General features: G+C 38.8%; 2 protein-coding genes and 1 non-coding gene across 3 annotated transcripts in view; all 3 read left to right on the plus strand.

The window, feature by feature from the left end:
- Positions 1-1,838: 1,838 nt before the first annotated feature.
- On the plus strand, positions 1,839-10,150 carry malt3 (MALT paracaspase 3). Its single transcript, XM_054620081.1, has 15 exons — positions 1,839-1,902; positions 2,177-2,240; positions 2,324-2,448; positions 3,134-3,272; positions 3,421-3,596; positions 3,798-3,894; positions 4,360-4,395; positions 4,531-4,734; positions 5,573-5,750; positions 5,967-6,041; positions 6,200-6,327; positions 7,672-7,821; positions 8,482-8,630; positions 9,215-9,331; positions 9,466-10,150. The coding sequence occupies exons 2-15, from the start codon at positions 2,198-2,200 to the stop codon at positions 9,802-9,804; spliced, it is 1,956 nt and encodes a 651-aa protein (XP_054476056.1). The 5' UTR covers positions 1,839-1,902; positions 2,177-2,197; the 3' UTR covers positions 9,805-10,150.
- Positions 10,151-10,633: 483 nt separating this feature from the next.
- Positions 10,634-10,705, plus strand: trnah-gug (transfer RNA histidin (anticodon GUG)). The gene has a single exon. It is a non-coding gene; the product is annotated as a tRNA-His (tRNA).
- Positions 10,706-12,662: 1,957 nt separating this feature from the next.
- LOC129108641 (FERM domain-containing protein 5) overlaps positions 12,663-19,307 on the plus strand; it is a 50,145-nt gene continuing 43,500 nt past the window's right edge. The window contains exon 1 of the mRNA XM_054620517.1: positions 12,663-12,764. Within this exon, the coding sequence (XP_054476492.1) occupies positions 12,663-12,764 (102 nt within the window). The remainder of the gene's footprint in view (positions 12,765-19,307) is intronic.

Below are 19,307 nucleotides of genomic sequence, written 5' to 3' on the forward strand. Positions count from 1 at the left end.
GGCTGTTAGTGGTCAAACAAGAACCAAAGACGTGTTATTGACTTGTACGTGTTAGGAAATATAATTCAGCTGTTTCTTGATCACCTTAAAACTAGTAAAGTTTTCCAACTTACCATCGAGATGTCGTCAGTGTTGCTTTGGAGCCACAGTCTGTGAAGAAAATCTCTGTAACTGCCTATCATAGACATGCATGTGTTGCCAGCAGGGGCCTATTTATAGCAGCCCCACAAATAGGGGCAAGAGCACATAAGATTTTCCAAAACTAGACTTAAGAAAGAAGTTTAGAAATCTAATCTAAGTAAAAGTTAACCATTGAAACCAGAACACATTACTGAAAATCCCTTCCTCAATGGTTGTATAAATGTTACTGCGTTGTTTTGATCTGTCCTAACAAGAAAAAACGGTGTCCCATTTTTGAGACACTAGTGGATGTGGATGTGGACTTGCAAAACATGTCTGTCTTTAGCTGATGACAACCAATAGTTTATGTCCAATGCTTTGCTCAATAGTTGCTTAGGGACAGCCCCCCTCACTTTATGTTGCAACGCATGATGAAAACATAGAGACCCAGTTGCTGCTCACCTTTCACATCAATTAGACAAAAACAGGTTCAGCTGATAAATTATTATGGCCTAGTCTGATTTAATCATGAAAGTGTATTTTAGAATATTGATGTGTAAATTATGTTATTGTTTAAGTTTGGTCTTATTTTTAAACTTTATAACAGTTCCTGAGTTGTTTTATGCTGATATTTAGTTTATTTCTCTTGAAAAATAGATTTTCTTTCCTGGTTAAATTAAGGTGAAATAAAATAATAATAGAATATATTGTAGCTTTAACAAGAAAAAATGCACCCAAAATCAGGCAAATATCTTTATTCAAAACTAATAACGTTCTGTAAAAGGAAAACATATATGTCTGCATTGTGAAAGGAATACTAAGAAATATTTTAACTATTCATTTATATACTTAACAGTATACAGAAAATACAAAAAATGTACAAAGTAAATATAATAAACCTATTATTGAATAGATATGATTGAAATGTCAATAAAGGATCATAAACTCTTATAAAGTATTTAAAGACTTTCTATGTATTTCAAGTAATAACCCATAACTCTAACTGATATGTAATATACTACTGATTGTAAGTCGCTTTGGATAAAAGCGTCTGCTAAATGACTGTAATGTAATGTAATGTAATGTAACTCTGTGTTAAAATGTAAAATGTCGTGTTGTTATAGTGTGACACTTTACAAATGTGCTCCATAATTGACACATATTATGTGCATGTGAATGCATGTGAATTTCCAGTATAAAGGTCACATGACCTACAATGTTGAGCAATTAGTGGGAGTGAAATGTTGTTTTTGTGTACATAAGCTATGAATAGAATAATGAATCGTCACTACATGGTGAACATACATTTTATATCTTATCTTTGTAAGAATCTCAACACAGATCAGGCTGAATATAGAATATAGAAACACAGTGACTGTGTCCAATCTTATCTACCTAAACCCTTCAGTTTGTGATAATACAGCACCTGAAAAAGGGCCAGAACGATCATTACCGTAATGTCTAAATAAAGTGGCTCCACACATCTCCCTTACATGATTCACATGGACTTCACCTGCGCAGAGTTAGTCTGTTTATACATTGTTTAAATCACAGCTGTACCATTTAAAAATAAAAGTAAATCTCTGTATTTTTCCATTGTGCCAAAGGTTATATTCTATGAGATGCTCCCGTATTAGAGGCCTGTCGGTAATGTGTGTACCCTGTCTGTCCGTTCCGGGAAAGGGAGAGTTTTCTCGATATTTATGAATTGGTGAAGATTGAGAAGAGGAAAACATTCACAGAGATCCGACAGCTGATCAACAGGTACGAGGCTGACGGCAGGTATGCATTAGCACATAAGTGTCTGAGGAATTTTGAACACTGATCATTGTTATGAATACATTATATTATAGGCTTTTCTAACCGAAACTACATTATTGTTCACTGTGGTATAACCTGAACATTGCAGTTAAAGCTTACTTCATGGGAAACGAGAAGTTAGTGTCAGGGGCTGGATATTGATTTTGTTGTATTTTTTTTTTTTGATTTTGGGCCAGCAGCCTACTTAAAGTTATTAAAAAATACTAATTTAAAACTTTGACTCAACTTCCTACAGTCTGTAGAATAAAATGCACAGATGACTGGATCCCGCACCAAACCCTGTCGGATGATGATCAGTGGTATGGCACTTCTCTCTCTTCACCCATAAAGACACCATAGTATGATTTCAGATGACTTAGATTCTAACTTTGATTTGTTTCAGAAATTGTCATAGTGGGCCATCCTGTTTCTGTGTGTGTACCTGTGGACCACAAGGTGACCCTGAGTGTCCGTGCTGAGGGCACAGGTATCCTCCACTACCAGTGGTTCACTGATGATGATCAGGAGGTTTGTGGATTTCACTTGTGTCTTATGTGTTTGAGTTACAAACAATTTTGAAATCAAAATATTTCATTTCTTTTGAAGGTTTCAAACATACTGGAGCATTTTACATTACATTACATTACATTACAGTCATTTAGCAGACGCTTTTATCCAAAGCGACTTACAGGAAGTGTATTCAACATAGGTATTCAAGAGAACTACTAGTCACCAGAAGTCATAAGTGCATCTCCTTTCTTAAACAAGCATCTTAAAGCATAAACCAGAGCAAAAGTATAGTGCAGAGGCAAATTACTACGAAAACAATAATTGCAACAGACTAATACGAATATAGTAAGTGCTACAAACTACTACGAATAGGATAAGTGCAGTAAACAAATACAAATTCAATAAGTGCAGCGAACTGATACGAATACAGTAAGTGCAACAACTAATACGAGTGCAATAAGTGCTACGAGGAAGGCTCAGGGTAGTACTTTAAATTGCACTTATAACTGTTTTATGTGGATATACCGTCTATTGTGATACATTTTTCTGTTTGTCTGTGCTTGTACATGTTTATTGAGCTCAATGAAACCACCATTTAAATAAAGGACCAGTTTGCTACAAAAAATTACGTCAATATCGAGAAATATTTTCTCCATGAACGTTTCTGTTCTTAGTTAAAATATCATTTTGTTTTGTTTTCAAGGTGTGTGGAGGCACTAATGCCGACCTGATCATCAAAGCCAAAAAATCTCAGCTCTATGTGTGTCGAGTGAATGACCACTTTTGTAACTGGGTTTTCAGTGACTGGGTGAAAGTGAAGGTTTTGGACATTGATAAATCAGGTATGCATTTTTATGTTGATATGTAATGTTGTAGTGTGGTTGTTTTATTGCATATTGCATGCAAGCCTCTGCCTGTCTGTTGGAAATCAATCAGTTTCATGCACATTGCTAGTATCTTGCTTGGGGCTTAAATTCCATCTGTCATCAGGGTTGCCAGAAAACTGGATGGGTGAACCACACATTGCTGTCAACCCTAAACCCCAGACAGGCCGACAAGGCACAAAACTCATTCTCCGCTGCGCTGCCTTTGGAATTCCCGCTCCGCAGTATCAGTGGTACAGAAATGGACAGCCGCTGCATGACAAGACCAGTGGCATGCTGCAGGTAAGGAAGGGGTGTTTACTTATCTCAGTGCTGACAGTGATTGTTTACACTATGTAGTATTTACTGTGTCAATTCCATGGCTCTGAATCATTTACCCTTTGCTTAATATATTGCCAAAGCTATTATGAGTAATCTTACATGTGGGGGAATAGTGAGAAAGACAAACAATGGTAGGATTATAATCTACTGTGGTACCTGCAGATTGACCGTGCAACAGCCGAACATAGAGGATCGTACCTGTGCTCCATATCTAACGTGCTAGAGGAGACATGGACTGAACCAGTCGATGTTGACATTGGTAAGTCATGACTGGAACTGAGTTTATGAACTTGGTTAAAGTTTATGAACTTGGTTAAAACTTTTCCCAGTTTTATCATTGTTTTTTCATCAGACCTTACTTCCTCCATTTCCAATGAAAAATCTGTTTTTTAACACTCCTTTCATTCCACTGATTTAGCACTTAGAAGTTATTTCCATTATGCAGCAGGTACTTTCCCATTTCTACAGACTTAAAAAGGAAGTTAGACTCCAAATAGTACTTGATCTTAGACACACACACAGGAAAGTGATGTAAAGTGAAACTAGCTCTTGTCGTGTTTCTCCAGTTTGTAACTTATGTCTTGGCATGTACAGTGCAGATCACAATTAAAATTGTTAAATTGTACTGCCTGATATGTGTCACCTGGACAAAATCATAGTACATTAAATCAGATTTTTGTTTATAAAACTGATTGTTTGCACCTCTTTTTTTTATATCCTCTAGTGCAAACCGATCAGCTTCCCCCTGCAGCACCCACAGGTACGGTTTTATGGAAAGAAACACAGTGTCAAACCCTTGCTATTTTTAGTGTGCTACAGTAGAAAGCATTCACGGTATGTATGACAATTTCCTTGTGTTGCTGTAATTCGAATTCTACTTTGTTCTTTGTTTTAGCCACTGATAAAGTTGCCCTCCTTATTGGCAACTTGAATTACTCCAATCACCCTCCCTTAATGGCCCCTATTATGGATGTACATGAGTTGGCCAACCTCCTGCAGCAGCTTGGCTTCAGAGTGGTTTCCCTGCTGGATCTCACCAGGGAGGAGATGCTGGCGGCTATCGACAAGTTCATTCAGCTCCTTGACAGAGGAGTTTATGGTGAGTAGAATTAGCGATACATCTTTTTTTTTCTTAATAAGCTGCAATTTTTTGTTGATTCATGACTTCAAATTGTGTTCTTGGAGAAAAGCTGACAGTTATTTAAAGATTTTTCGTGGGAGATGAAATATAACAATTTAACTTCCTCCCCCAATTTCTGTGGCTCTTATCTGTTGCTGTCCACTTGTCATGGGTCATGAATCCCTGCGTGGTTTACTGAACCGGTAGCTTTACACGCATGCATTCTTGAGTGGGCGGATAAGGGGTAAAAAAAGAAGTGTAGGCGTTTTTAACCTCATATATTATGTGTGGCACTTCCTGTATGCCTGTAACACATTTGAAAAGGGTCATTGACAATTAGGCAAACAATTAACTAAATGTAAGTCTTTCGACATGTGATAATCAGTTATACAGTGTTACACAACAAAGATAGATGATTGAAGTTTATGAAAACATTCAGCTATTAATAAATAGAGCAAACAGCTTCAAGAACAAGTCATATTGTTCAGGGGAGCAAGGCTACTACTGTTATTAAACAGCAGACAGATATGCTAATGATATAGCTGTCATATGAAATTATATTGAGGATTTTAGAGAAGCGATGATTAGAAAACTGACATGCTACATCAGAATGATACTCTCTGATACCATACTCTACTTTCTCATGCTAATAATGAAACAAAGGTGGAAAATGTAGAGTTGAAACTTATCATTCTGTATAGGACTCAGTGTTTTGCTCCCCAGTGTGACCTTTCTCTAAACCGCTCCAAACACTACATATTAGTTACCCATGTGATGATTATAAGTGGTAACTATATTGGTTCAACACCCTTGACAGGCCTTTTTTACTATGCGGGACATGGATATGAACGTGTTGGGAGGAATTACTTGGTGGCTATCGATGCTCCCCAACCGTACCGACCTGAAAACTGTGTCTGTGTGCAGAGGATCATGCTCAGTATGCAGAAAAGACGGACTGCACTGAGTGTAATTCTTCTGGATACCTGTAGAAAATGGTAGGCACAGTTTTTAATTTATGTTTTCACTAATAGAAAACAGTGACATGTATTTTCACATTTATTTGTAAACTGATGGTTATACATAATGTATTATACATATGTAGATACTATGATATACTGTACATAATAGTAGATTTTTTCATAATATGCAAGTTATCAGGATTTATTTTTGATTGCTTCAGTCTTCTGAAAGTTGTATTTTTCCTTCTGAAGGTACAACCAGGATTGCATACCTTCAGGCATCGAGCCATTGGGACCCAGTGGGAACACTGTTTATGGTTATGCCACGTACGCACTTTTTATAAGCTCTTTTATAAATATTTAATTACAAATACAGAAACGATACCTATTTTTAGAATGGAAAGTTATGTTTATTTAAAAAGCAGAACTAAATCCTTTGCTGTCTTTTAAAAAAAATAAAACATTTCCTTTGTTAACAAATGCAGGTGTGAAGATGCTGAGGCGTACGAGGTCCAGGATGGGGGGAAAAGTACTGGAATCTTCACTAAATACTTGAACAAGCACATCCTACAGACCGAGAAAGTCACACATGTCTTAGAGAAGGTGTCCGAGGGTAAGTTGATTAATTAGGACTGTGTTTTGGGTTTTTGAGAATGATGTTAAACCCAAAATATTTCAGCCTTAAAATGAATCTAAAATGATGCTGTAACAAGGATAAATGCAGTTTATCAACCCTGCTGGGAAGAAGAAGAGCTTGTGTGTCACCAAAAAGTTTTTTTTTTTACTTGTATCCACTCAGTAGGGTGACAATTCTGGTAGATATTCGGGGTAAACAGATCTGAAGAGAACAGATTGTTCTTTGGTGCACTGGGTTCACCACAGAGAGGTCTTATAAGTGTTGGCAACAAATGTTATTGTTGTTTACTCAGGACTTGTAAGTATAGCTGTGACAGAGTAATTAAGTTGTCCCGTCTTGAGAGTGTGTTTGTCTGTTCGATGGGTCTCTGGTAGAATAATCTTTCGAGGTACCATTAGCATGTGACCTCATTCTCTGGAAATTCACACTGTTGGCAAGAGAACAGCAAGAAACCTGAGAGCTGCACAGTGCAAGACAGCTGCTCTGCCGTTTGGGCACCCTCTGCCACTGCTCTCATGGGCTCACAGGACGTCCTGCTGACAGAAAACGGCGTGTCTGTGGATATATTTAGATGAACAAATGAACCAGGATTATGACATTCTTAAAACAGGTCTTTTTCCCTTGTTATTTGAAATCTCCGAGCCAAGCAGCTTAAAAATTCCCACGCCTGTGTTTTTTGATATCTACTCATCTTGTCTGGGATTTATTTCGAGATGGAAAAAGAGATGATGATGATGAGCTGCTGGTTGCTCATCCATTATAGCGAAGACAGCCCGCCCCAAATATTCCTGATGCCATATGCTCTCAAAAGACAAGCATAAATCTATATTAAATTATTTGACCATGTTTTCACTACTGGCCAGCTATTCCACCCTGTTAACCTTTTAAATGACTCTTATGTTGGCATGTATTTTCTCTTGTGAATAGGGGTTTTCCAAAACTATTATTAAATATTAAAAAAGTTCATAACTATTATTATATCTGTGAATATTAACTATCTAATGTTTAAAATTTCCCTGAGTTCCTTAAAGGCAGCCATGTGAATCTGATGAACCTTTTCTCTGTGCTATTGCAAAACTCTGGCAGCCCCATGAGCCAGAGTATGAGTGGACAGGCTGTTGTTGTTGCTGACAATTTTATGAAGGTTTTAGTTGTTAATGAAGTGGTGATTCACTCAATACTGGTCAAAGTTGACTGAGTACAAAGGGGGAAAACACTCTGGAAATAATGAAATTAGTATGTAAAGTTGCTGTAGAGTTTTATCTTCAGCTCTTATGGGCATTATGATTTACCTGTGTTTTCCTCCTTTCTCTACACCAGATCTAGGCAGAGACCCTCTGGTCACAGGCAAGCAGCAGGTGGAGATCAAACACACCCTGAAGGAACCTCGATCCCTTGCAGACCCAGTTCGCACCACCGGCCACACAAGGGAGCTTCACCTGCGAGAGGCCTGCTGGAGACAAGCAAATGGTGAGTTAAGGAAAATTTGTTTTGTGTGTGTTGTGTGTTTTTCCTATGTCTATAAAATTCTAGGTCAAATCGCATTGCAGAAAGGAAATAAAAAATACATCTACATTCCAAATATAGTTTATTTTCCATGAAGTAAACCGCAGTTCCATTTCTTGATCTGTTGTCACCTTGATTGTGTGATAGATTTTCTCTTTACTCTAACCCCACCTCCCACACTACAGCATGTGACAAACCAAGTGCAGACATTGTGGTTTCTTGTGATAATTTCATTGTTTTATAAATCAAACACAAAACTGGTTCATTTTATGAAGAGTATTTTCCTGTGTAATGGAAGGAAGTTGTGTTTTCACACCATAACTTCCTCAAATTAACCTAAACCATTTTATAATAGAACAGTAAAATAATCTAAGAATCTTCTCTCCCACGTAGTCTCTCCCCCAGACTACGTGAAAGATAAAATGGCTTAAATGAACAGAAAGGCTGAAAGTCCCTTATGTGCTTAGTCCAAGGTTTAGCTAAATCAGCTGCTCTATCTCAGTATTTTTATACCATAATATAACAAAAGTGCAGTAGTAGTAACAGTTGTGGAGCATGTTATATGTAGTCATCATTTAAAAATTTGAACACAATTTCAAAACACTTTTTCATATATCCTTTCAGAGCTACCCCCGAAGAAGCGACTGATGTTTGAATGCGCAGTGGAAGTGGAAGTCAGCTTCTCAGCTTTGTTCTCTAATGTCTTGGTGGCTTTTGCCACTGTTAAGACTAAAGGCACACAGGACTGCACCGTCACCCTGAGCAGCATACCTGTAAATATTTATTTTACTTAAAAACTATCCTTTCAAGTTTTGTTCTTGTCCAAATAGGAGCCACAAAAGATCTATTCTAAGGCACTCTATACAGACATTTCAACATCACTGCCTTTCTTTTTTTCTTTTTATACCCATACGTTTAGTCAGATTTAGTCTTTTTAAGAGTGACTAAACTCAGCATTGAGTTTAAAAACTGCAAGTTATGTCTACATCATTAATTCCATGTTGCTAGCACCGTTTCCATGAGTCAGCAGGAATTTCTCAACGATGACCATTCACCCCCATATATCACATGTCTGAGGAAGTTCTGCCCATATATGGACTTCCAGCCTGCTACAGCCACATACAAAGCAGGATGTAGTGATAGTATTCTGTTGTACTTCTCTTAGTGGTAATACATCCATTCGCTTGAATGCAGAATCGTGGCTCATACTGACATCTAGTGGCTGATTTATGAATGCATCAGTGATATAGTGCATTTCTAGTAGAATTTGCTTTATTGAGAGTAAACTGATTAATGTTATATAGTTGCTTAACATTTTGATAATGCTGACAACATATTTTATGCTTTAAATCCTTAGCCAATGGAAGACATATTCTCCAGCCCTGGGAGGTCAGAGGAGATGGACACTCTACTATTTAATACATCTGACAACCCGGACTGTACTCTGCGGCTTTGTGCTCTTCAAAAGCTCAAGGTACGTAGTTGATGATATGTGTCCTGATTCTGTATCTATGATGTGTTTTTTTTTATATTTTTAAATCAAAACAGAGCAAGTATTTACAAGAAAAAATAAATGTGTAATATTGTTTTATCATTTGCATTTTATAGAAATCGCTGGTCATCAAGGTGGACCTACACTATACTCACATGGACAGTAAGCTGCGCCAGACAGAAAGCCAACAGGTGGACATAGGAACTCCTCTGGTTGCATCCTGTAAACTGTACACGAGGAATCATGCAACAAAAGCCAAGAAACAAGAAGGTGCTTCTGCTCGAAGTTTGGGCAACATGTCAAGCAGCAAACCACGTCTGCATCAGACTCCGGCTGGTCCAAGTCGCCCCTTCACCAGAAAGGCAGAGTGTGCAGCTAATGTTGCAGTACCAAGGAGCAACGAGCCCGAAGAGAACGACGAAAATGAACTGGAGGACTTCATTCATCGGTATTAGACCTTCCTGCTTATATTGTACATACTAGTTTGAAAAAGTGATGCTTTTTACTGATGTGATTAGGACTCAGTTTGCTGTTTATGCATCTTAATCATGCATGGGGTTGATGGTAATGATGAATGTCTGAGGTTTGTGGTTGGTTTGCATTACCAGCCATCAATTCGTATCTTAACACTGAAGAAACATTAACACTTAATACTTTTCCTAACCACTGATTTTCATCGTGCATTGTAAAATACTTTTTTTTTTTTAATTTGTTATCAGTGGCGAGCTGGCAAGCCCAATTTAACAAATAAAGACTGTTACTGTTAATAATTTATCTAATAAAGACCACTACTTTAATTACTATTTGATTCTCAGTCTTTTGAAACATGCTATTCTGTTGTTAACTTAGTCAAATTAAATGTTTAAATGGATTACAAACTTGTATGACTGAATAGACTAGCTGCACATAAATGAACCATCAATACAATCTGATGCTGAATTCTGGTTTGTTTAATCTCTGTGGGAATACCTTCAGTGTACCTTCTTCTTTTTGACGAGCAAATTAACAGTTACCATCATTATGAAGACAAAATGAACAGGAACCAAGATTAGTTATGGTAAGTAAACAGGGGAGAAATAGGACATTTCCCATTTGGTGTTTCAACATAGTCTCAGAGTAACAGAAGAAACAGTGAAACGTTAAACTAGGTAACTTAATGTTAGTGCTTAGTTGAAAATGCAGCTAGTTTCAGCATCTTGCAACTAACTAAATTTAAAAACAGTAAATATCATGTGTATGATTTATACAGAAAATGTCTCCCGGCTGCACCAGCCCCGTTAGCTCGCCGTGATCGTATAGTGGTTAGTACTCTGCGTTGTGGCCGCAGCAACCCCGGTTCGAATCCGGGTCACGGCAGTGAATTAGTCGGTAGAAACAAAAGGAGGGTCGATTTTTCAGAGATTTTTAAATGTTACAGTACTTGCAGACACATTATAAAACCCTTTATTATTTAAAATGTAATAAAGGTGTAATAAAGACCTTGGATTATCATGTAATTTTTTTTTTCTGTCTGTAAATATTATATTTCAGTTATTGTGTTTTTCTACTGTTTTTATTGCTTATTTATAATACTTGTTTTTTTTTTTTTTTAATTATTTTCTATTTTTATCTTGTCTTTCTTTACTATGTCTCTTGTGTGCACTTTACTCTCTGCTGCTGTAAGTCTGCAAATTTCCCTGCTGCAGGACTAATAAAGGATTATCTTATCTTATCTTATCTTATCTTATCTTATCTTAAAAAAAAGGCACAGTGTCATTGTCATAATGACTTGGTCAATTTTGCTATGAGTAATTTAAATAAGTGAGTGGAAAAAAATAAATAGTACAATTACAACTATTTTTATATTGATGATCCTCCACTAACGATGACTGGCCTCCAGGTGGCGGTAGAGTACATTCAATATTCACCCAACATGACCTCGGAAGAGGTATGATACATAATGCCTTGCCTCTTTCCAGGATTCTTACCTACGTTTGACAAAACTATTTATATTTAAACAAACCTTTGCCAATACTTTTAGGTCGAACTTGCATATTTTTGGTTGAAAGCCAGTTAATCAACCCCCAAAGGATACTGCCAAATATATTTTCTATTCAGATATTATTTTGAGCTTCTCACAAATGAACTAAAGGATATATTATATATTGTATTAAGGCTTAGTCGCATATTTTATTCATGAATACCTCTCAGAGAAAAGTATTCTTGTCTCGGATTTATTATGTTAAAACTGGTACTGCAGCTATTATTATTATTATATTCCTTTATTGATCCCCATGGGGGAAATTCAAGTGTTGCAGCAGCTCAACTACACAGACACAGACAATAAATACACATACTATACAACTACACAGACAATAAATACAACTACACAGACAATAAATACTATACAACTACACAGACAATAAATACACATACTATACAACTACACAGACAATAAATACACATACTATACAACTACACAGACAATAAATAAATACACATACTATACAACTACACAGACAATAAATACACATACTATACAACTACACAGACAATAAATACACATACTATACAACTACACAGACAATAAATACACATACTATACAACTACACAGACAATAAATACACATACTATACAACTACACAGATAATAAATACACATACTATACAACTACACAGACAATAAATACACATACTATACAACTACACAGATAATAAATACACATACTATACAACTACACAGACAATAAATACACATACTATACAACTACACAGACAATAAATACACATACTATACAACTACACAGACAATAAATACAACTACACAGACAATAAATACACATACTATACAACTACTCAGTCCTGCTCTTTGGTAGAATCACCAGTTTTGCAGTATAATTAATATATATTATTTCACAACATATAACATTTTTTTTTTTTTTAATGATCTTGAGCTATACGTAGCTGTGTGTCAAGACAGAATGCGAGATAATAAAAAACAATATTGGATATTAAAGCCCATTGAAAACGAGACGCACTCCCATTGGTTCACTTTGACGTCAGTTCTTATTGGGACCAGTGGATGGTGAGAGATAATCCTCTACCACACACACACACACACACACACACAGGGCTGAGCTCTCCTCTGGATCTGGATGCGGGTATCCTCGGATTCTGCTCTTAACACGACAATGTTGCACTCCTCGGTTGCTGAATCCGTGGCTGCAGGCAGTTTAGGAGACCGAGGATTGTGGTCAATGTGACATTCACTGGCACGCTGGTGTTGAGCTCTATTGTTCTGGTCCTAGACGCAGAGCAGCGACTCTCTGGGAAGATGTTGAGCCGATTCATGAGTGGCAGCATCAGGAATCTCGAACGGGAATACAGCTGCACCGTCAGGCTGCTGGATGATACGGAATATACCTGCACCGTTCAGGTAAGTCACCTGTCGTCCAGATAGCCATGCAAATGTGTCCGAGATGGCAGACAGGGACAGCAAGTGTCTGCATGTCCTGCTGCTGGTGTACAGACAATATAGACCCTCAATAGAATGATATATAGTAGTTATATACATTTTTTATAATTTGGAATAACACAAAGCTGATGTACTTCCATTACATTACATTACATTACAGTCATTTAGCAGATGCTTTTATCCAAAGCGACTTACAGTCAGTAGTATGTTACATATCATTCACCCATTCACACACTGATGACAGGCTACCATCAAGGTGCCACCATCAGACTCTGACTAACATTCATGCAACATCCAGTCCACACCGATGGCAAGCCTTCAGGAGCAACTTGGGGTTAAGTGTCTTGCCCAAGGACACATCGACTGCCGAAGCCGGGTATCGAACCACCGACCCTCTGATTGGAGAACTACCTTGCTCTCCACTACGCCACTTCCTTCACTTGACCCACTATTTCCAGAGTTCATGAGTGAATTTAGTGGCAGGCTTTCAGGGAGCTTTGTAGGACAGACATGGTTCACAGGTCCCTCAAGCTCAGGTTGATGGGCTGTCAAAAAGCACACTGTACTCTGAAATTCATGACTGAAAGGGCCTTTTGCCAAGATTATTTTTTCTCATGTGTCAGTTTGTGTCTTTACATTCCTTGTTGATTGTTGGATTACTGCTTGTTGATATTAATTACCATCATTTAGTGTTGCTCATGCAGTTTTCTTTTGAACCACTGACATCAATAATGCACATTAGGGATCCCGTTGCTGCTCTGGAGAACATGCCTACTAAGTTACATTATGTTACCCTTCTAGATGAACACTGGTAGAAGCAAAACTAAAGCATGCGGTGTTGATGCAGGTATGGATGTTGTCATCGATTACATTGTCTCTTAATAACGATAATTCATAATTGATAATTAAAAAACGATAATTCACCATACTGTGTGGACACAGCGGAAAACAATTGATATTGTCAGCTGACATATATTGCTTGTAAAGAAGAAAACCAGGTCCTGATGTTGAGATGTGCCTTTTGTCTCACCACTACAAGCACTGCTTTGATGATTGTGCAGTTTTATGTTCATGCTGATTTCATAAAAAACGTAGGTGAGAGGGCCTGTCACATCAATTGCAACACAAAAGTGTTCCCTTTGTGGATGCTGTGCATTTGAAGTTAAGGGGTGTAAGACAATCCTTAGAGAATTCTCTGACTAGACAGCAACATGAAGACCCGCTCCATTAAATTCGGTCCACAACATAGCAAGGAATCATTTAACCTGCAATGTAAAACAATGAAACATTAATAAGACATGCATGCTTCCTGCCACTTTGATATCCGTTATCAGCAGCAGGCTATACTGCGATCGCTCCTCTTTCCTCCCAGGAGCAAGCGTGAAATAGATACTGCAATATTGTAGGATTGTATCCGTGTGCCCAGGTTGTAAACAGACCTGCATTTCTGCTTGGAGAGCCGAGCCAAAGATGGAGCCGGGCCAGATGGCCTGCGAAGCCAGCAGGTGTGCTGTTTGCAGAAGAGTCGTGTGGTCTAGGTGGCTGACGTCAGCAGGCTGGGAGATGGGGAGTGAAAGAGGAGAATGCTCCGGCTCTGCTGTGAATGTCTGGCATCCGGAATATCTTTCTGTTTTACCTGGCCGTAGCGGGCCAGGTAAAAATACCCTGGATACCTAGAGTAAGGAATGCAAGAGGCATAATAACTAGGTCAGATATTCTCAGTCTCTTGTAATCTCCTCTCAATGTGATTCTGTCTCTTCCTCTTTATCTTTTTCACCTTCATATCTTGTTTCCAGTGGGAGAGAATTTATTCCCACTAGACCTGTTTCCACTGTTTGATGGCTCGAATTCAGAATTCCCCCTGGCTTATGATAGCCTCCTTCCATTCTCTGACATTGAATCAGGTATCGAACTTCCTCAATGACAGGGACAACCCCATGGTGTCTACATTTATAAAGCCACCTTCAACAGAAACTGGGAACACAAAATATGCATGGACCTCAGCTGGGCATTCAGCGTTTTCAAAAGAAGGGCAGAAAATATGTCCAGCTTTAAAGCTGTAATGCATGAAGTTTTGCTTTAATGAATTATGGATCTTCCCACTATGTCTGGAGGAGGGAAAAGGGAGCACTCATCATCACACAGACCTGTAGATTTAGCTCTCAACTGGTCCCAGGTTGATGGAAGTGCCTGGATTCCTCTGTTGCCCTCAGGCCTCTTCTGCTCTGATTTTAATGCAATATAGCAGCAGAGAGTCAGACTTCAGCAGCGTCTCTAATTTGTGTCACGTCTGAATAACAGGTAAATCACATGTTAACAAAATACCGTTTAGTTAATCAAAGACAATAACCAAGTGGATTTACCCACTATAAATAAAGCATTCCCTCTTATTTGTTCGTGGGTCTGAACTTAAGCATAACTCAAACACTTTAGTTCAGTCAGATGCAATATTGATAATATCTAAATGCAGTTTTTTTTCATCCCCAGTTAACCTTAAAAGTTCTGTCTCACAGTTTGTGCATATAAAGAAGTCCTAAATACCATGGTTACACAGTCTGTTGCTAATATTTTTTTCTGCATCTCCATTCTGAAGTTGTCTGCGTGCTTGTTGTCACAGTAAAACAGTTGAAGAGGTATTGTGAGATTTGTGTGCGGAGAGAAGCCTTATTTTCTCCTTCACTATCTGTCACGCATTACGAAAACCTCCCGTGTTTTGTCGCTGTGCTTCTTATTGATTATGTATTTAATGAATGTCTTGTCAGCACAGTGAACTGACCCACTCTATTTCAGCTAAAGAGTTAATTATAGCATACAACCTGTGAAACCTGTGATTTCCCTTAGTTTTCTAATAACTGTTTTGTTTGAGGATTACACAACCACCAGCTTTCAGGTCACTAATCCACCCAAATGTAAAAATGTAAAAAAGAAAAAGTGTGTGTGTTCCGAAGTCTGTGCCAAGATAATTAATAGCTGGTGTAAGACCACCCTTTCACTAGTGTTGTGACCAGTGGTGAACAAGTTCTCCTGAGGTCGGCTGACATCTTGGTGAGGAGACTGCCGGGGGATGGGAGCCTGTGTGTGTGTGTGTGTGTGTGTGTGTGTGTGTGTGTGTGTGTGTGTGTGTGTGTGTGTGTGTGTGTGTGTGTGTGTGTGTGTGTGTGTGTGTGTGTATTGAGGGTACTTTACTTTACATGGGGGCCTGGGTCTCAGCTGTTGCTACGGTGACTCCACAGTTACCCTAACAAAATGTGAGATCACTCACTGGTCAGGATTCCCCTTCCAAAGAGCTCTGACAAAGACTCGGCCGTTAGCGCTCACAGGAAGTTAATTTATTTCCTGAATGCTATTGGAGGACAGTGGTGGTGATGTGACTGATGCCATGCTCACACCAACCAGGACAATCTTCTTGGGACTGACCTTCCGATCCCCTGACACACATTCAGTCCTTTACCTCCTGTGGTGTCATTATTGTCATGGATAATCTGCGAGTTAAAGCTCATATGAACAGCTAGATGTGTTGGAAAATTGGCAATTGCATTCTGGGCTGGGAATCATTGAAGCATTTTTTGATACTTGCGCAGCTGCAATACCTGAGTTGACTTCACAGTGTTAGAATTAATGATGGCTCAATTTAGCTGCTTCAGATTCAGGGTCCTTGTATTGTACATGCTGGCTCACTGTGTTACTGTTACTGGGACACTTTAATTTAACAGAGCCATCCTTAATGTTATTTGTAGCACCTGTGCTTTTCCTGCTATAGCACGTGAAAAACGTTTGCCATGAAACATACCAAAATGATGCTTTTTACCCTTACTTTGAAAAGTAGTAGCAGTTTTTTTGTCAAATCCTTTTTGTGTAAATATCAAACGAAAGTTCTCATATGTAAACGTTAACAATAACTTTGCTTAAGAAATTGCCAAATTATGACTGAAATCAGTATATGTGATCAAAGAATAACCAAATAAAATAGCAAATCCGACCACACTTTTCATGACTGATTGATTTTGGTACCTCTGGACAGTTTTTGATACTCAGAGATACAGGTACATTTTAGTCGCTACAAAAAATACATATATATTGAGTATATTCATTTATCAAAATGAGACAAAATAATCCTTGCTCAAGAATGCAACCAGCCCAGAGCAAAGCTGTTTATATATAGTTATAAAAGTTTTGTTGCACTGTACAATGTGACTCTTCAGAGATCCCTGGTGACTGCAGGTCTTTGCTGACTTTACACTGTCAGGACCTTCAGAAGTATCCTGCGCCAGGTACACTAGAGCAAATGTCATTCAGGGTTGGAAGTGTGCATACTTCTATGTGCGTCTCCCTGCAGGTGTGTGTGTGTGTGTGTGTGTGTGTGTTCAGAGCTCACTGAGACTGACAGACTGTTGCTATGCTTCATATGAATGATTAAAATGTGTGCTAGGTCTAAATGTTTCATGAGGAGTAACCTCCGGAGAACGTCACTTGTGTTTACCAGCATCACTGCGCACCAGCATCACGATTGGCTGAACCTGTGGCACATGGCTAGCTGCGATTAAGGATTACATCACTGTAGCATCTACACAGCAGAGCAGCCCTCTCCAATCTCTCTCATGGGAATTTGACAGGTGGGAGCAGCCACTTGCCAGTTATTCTTTATCAGTCACGTCTTGTTTATAATGAAAGGGCTGCTGCATCGTGTCAAGGTTGCAAAAGTGCTGATTCTCTTTTGCTGCCTTTGGATTTGGTCCTTGATCTTCAGCCTTTGTGTGTCATTGCTATTTCACACACTCTGATACTCCAGAGAGGTATTACTCGGGAAACAAACATTGCCTGACCTGCATTAGTTTACTGGGATTCATGAAAGAGCTTTGCTGAATATGAGATGCCAAATGTCTCTTTGGCTATGCACTTATTAAAAGCTCACAACACATAAAACCATTTTCTCAATTTGTTGCACTGCATTGAATCAAGATGCTAAAGCCACTAAATGTGGTTGCAGAGCTTGTTTGGGTTCGTCTAACCAAAAGGCCCTCTCATATTCCCCAGTGTCTCTTTGTATGTGTGTGTGTGTGTGTGTGTGTGTGTGTGTGTGTGTGTGTGTGTGTGTGTGTGTGTTTGTGTGTGTGTGTGTGTGTGTGTGTGTGTGTGTGTGTGTGTGTGTGTTTGTGTGCGTGCGGGCTGTATGGAGAGCAGGCAGGCAGTCTGTCAGTGTGTCGAAGGCAGTCTGCTGAGCCCTCCATTGTGCTGTCTGGGATGTATTGTGTGACGGAGAGGGAACACAGAGGGGCCTGACTCTATGCTCCACCTGGAGGCATGCATATTAAACCTCCTTCCAGAGCGATATATATTCCTGTGGTGACTGGTCTGCTAATAAGAGAAGTGGACAAGAGCAGACCAGTGCTGATGATCCTGCTCCCCTGTCAGGCCAAGGTTCACTTTTAACAGGAGATAGCCTGCAGCCATAGTAATGCAAACAGATTGCACAGCTTGTTGGTGATATTTATATACTTCAGCGGCCTTATAAATGAGTTAACACGATGCAGTGAAACTCTTGGTGGGGATTGCAAAAGGGAGAGCCTTGGGTATCTTAACTTATTTAAATGGGGAATACAGTGTTGCTTTGATCAATTACAGATAACAGAGGTTGTTTGTAAACTGCAGTTATGATGCACAGGAGTGATGCACCACCTCAAGCCAGAGAGTTGATCAGATAAGAGCTGTCTTCAAACGCTGACCTCAAAAAGTTGTGACCACAATTTGGGTATCAAACTGAATTTTAATTGCATTGTTTTATCAGGCTCAGCATTAAGTGTAGGAGGACAACACAACAGCCTTGGTTGATATACGGTTATGTTTTATAATGAGACGCAATTTGGTGCAGAGCACTTTTTCTGTTGTGTAACAGCCCTAATGTTTTTGTTTTGGGACCATAGCATGCTCAATCGCAGCTTTGCAGACTGCTGCTAATGGAGCGCACACATATTTGATTTTACATTAGATGTGATACATCTGTTTCTGTTGTTTGGGAAGATTGTTCAACAAAAATGTTCGCAGCGTTGCAATTTGAACCTGAAATTTGTCTGATTGTTTACCATTTACTATGATTTGATTGCTTGATTTTTGTTGCTGTATTACTGATCTGTGTACCTTTTATAAAAAAAAAAAAGTTTTAATTGACAAATGTTTCTGTGATGCTATCCAAAGTCGGGCTTTCCTTTTTGTCCCAGCCTCTCTACTTCATCGCTCTGGTCCAGTTTGTCTTTGGGCCACAGGACTCTGCTGTATAAGAGAATACAGCCATTGTCCCGCTTTGTACTTCAAGGCCCTGTGCCTCTGCAGACTAATGAGGAAACACAGGCATAATATGCACACTCACAGTGAAAAACAGCAGAAGAGCACTTTTGTTGACGCTGTTGCGCAACGGCAGGCGGAAAATTTGGATGCAATTGTTATTCTATTATCTGCTATGTGGGGGCACAGAATATGCGTATATTTAATGAGTCCCAACAATGTTGT

This window comes from Anoplopoma fimbria, chromosome 19 (genome assembly GCF_027596085.1).
Source record: "Anoplopoma fimbria isolate UVic2021 breed Golden Eagle Sablefish chromosome 19, Afim_UVic_2022, whole genome shotgun sequence".
NCBI classification, from domain to species: Eukaryota; Metazoa; Chordata; class Actinopteri; order Perciformes; family Anoplopomatidae; genus Anoplopoma; species Anoplopoma fimbria.

Coding starts and splice junctions, on each gene's coding strand:
- malt3 (XM_054620081.1), top strand. CDS start 2,198: ATGACTGGATCCCGCACCAAACCCTGTCGGATGATGATCAGTG. Junction 3,597..3,797: donor AGACCAGTGGCATGCTGCAG/GTAAGGAAGGGG, acceptor TGGTACCTGCAG/ATTGACCGTGCAACAGCCGA. Junction 6,328..7,671: donor CTTAGAGAAGGTGTCCGAGG/GTAAGTTGATTA, acceptor TCTCTACACCAG/ATCTAGGCAGAGACCCTCTG.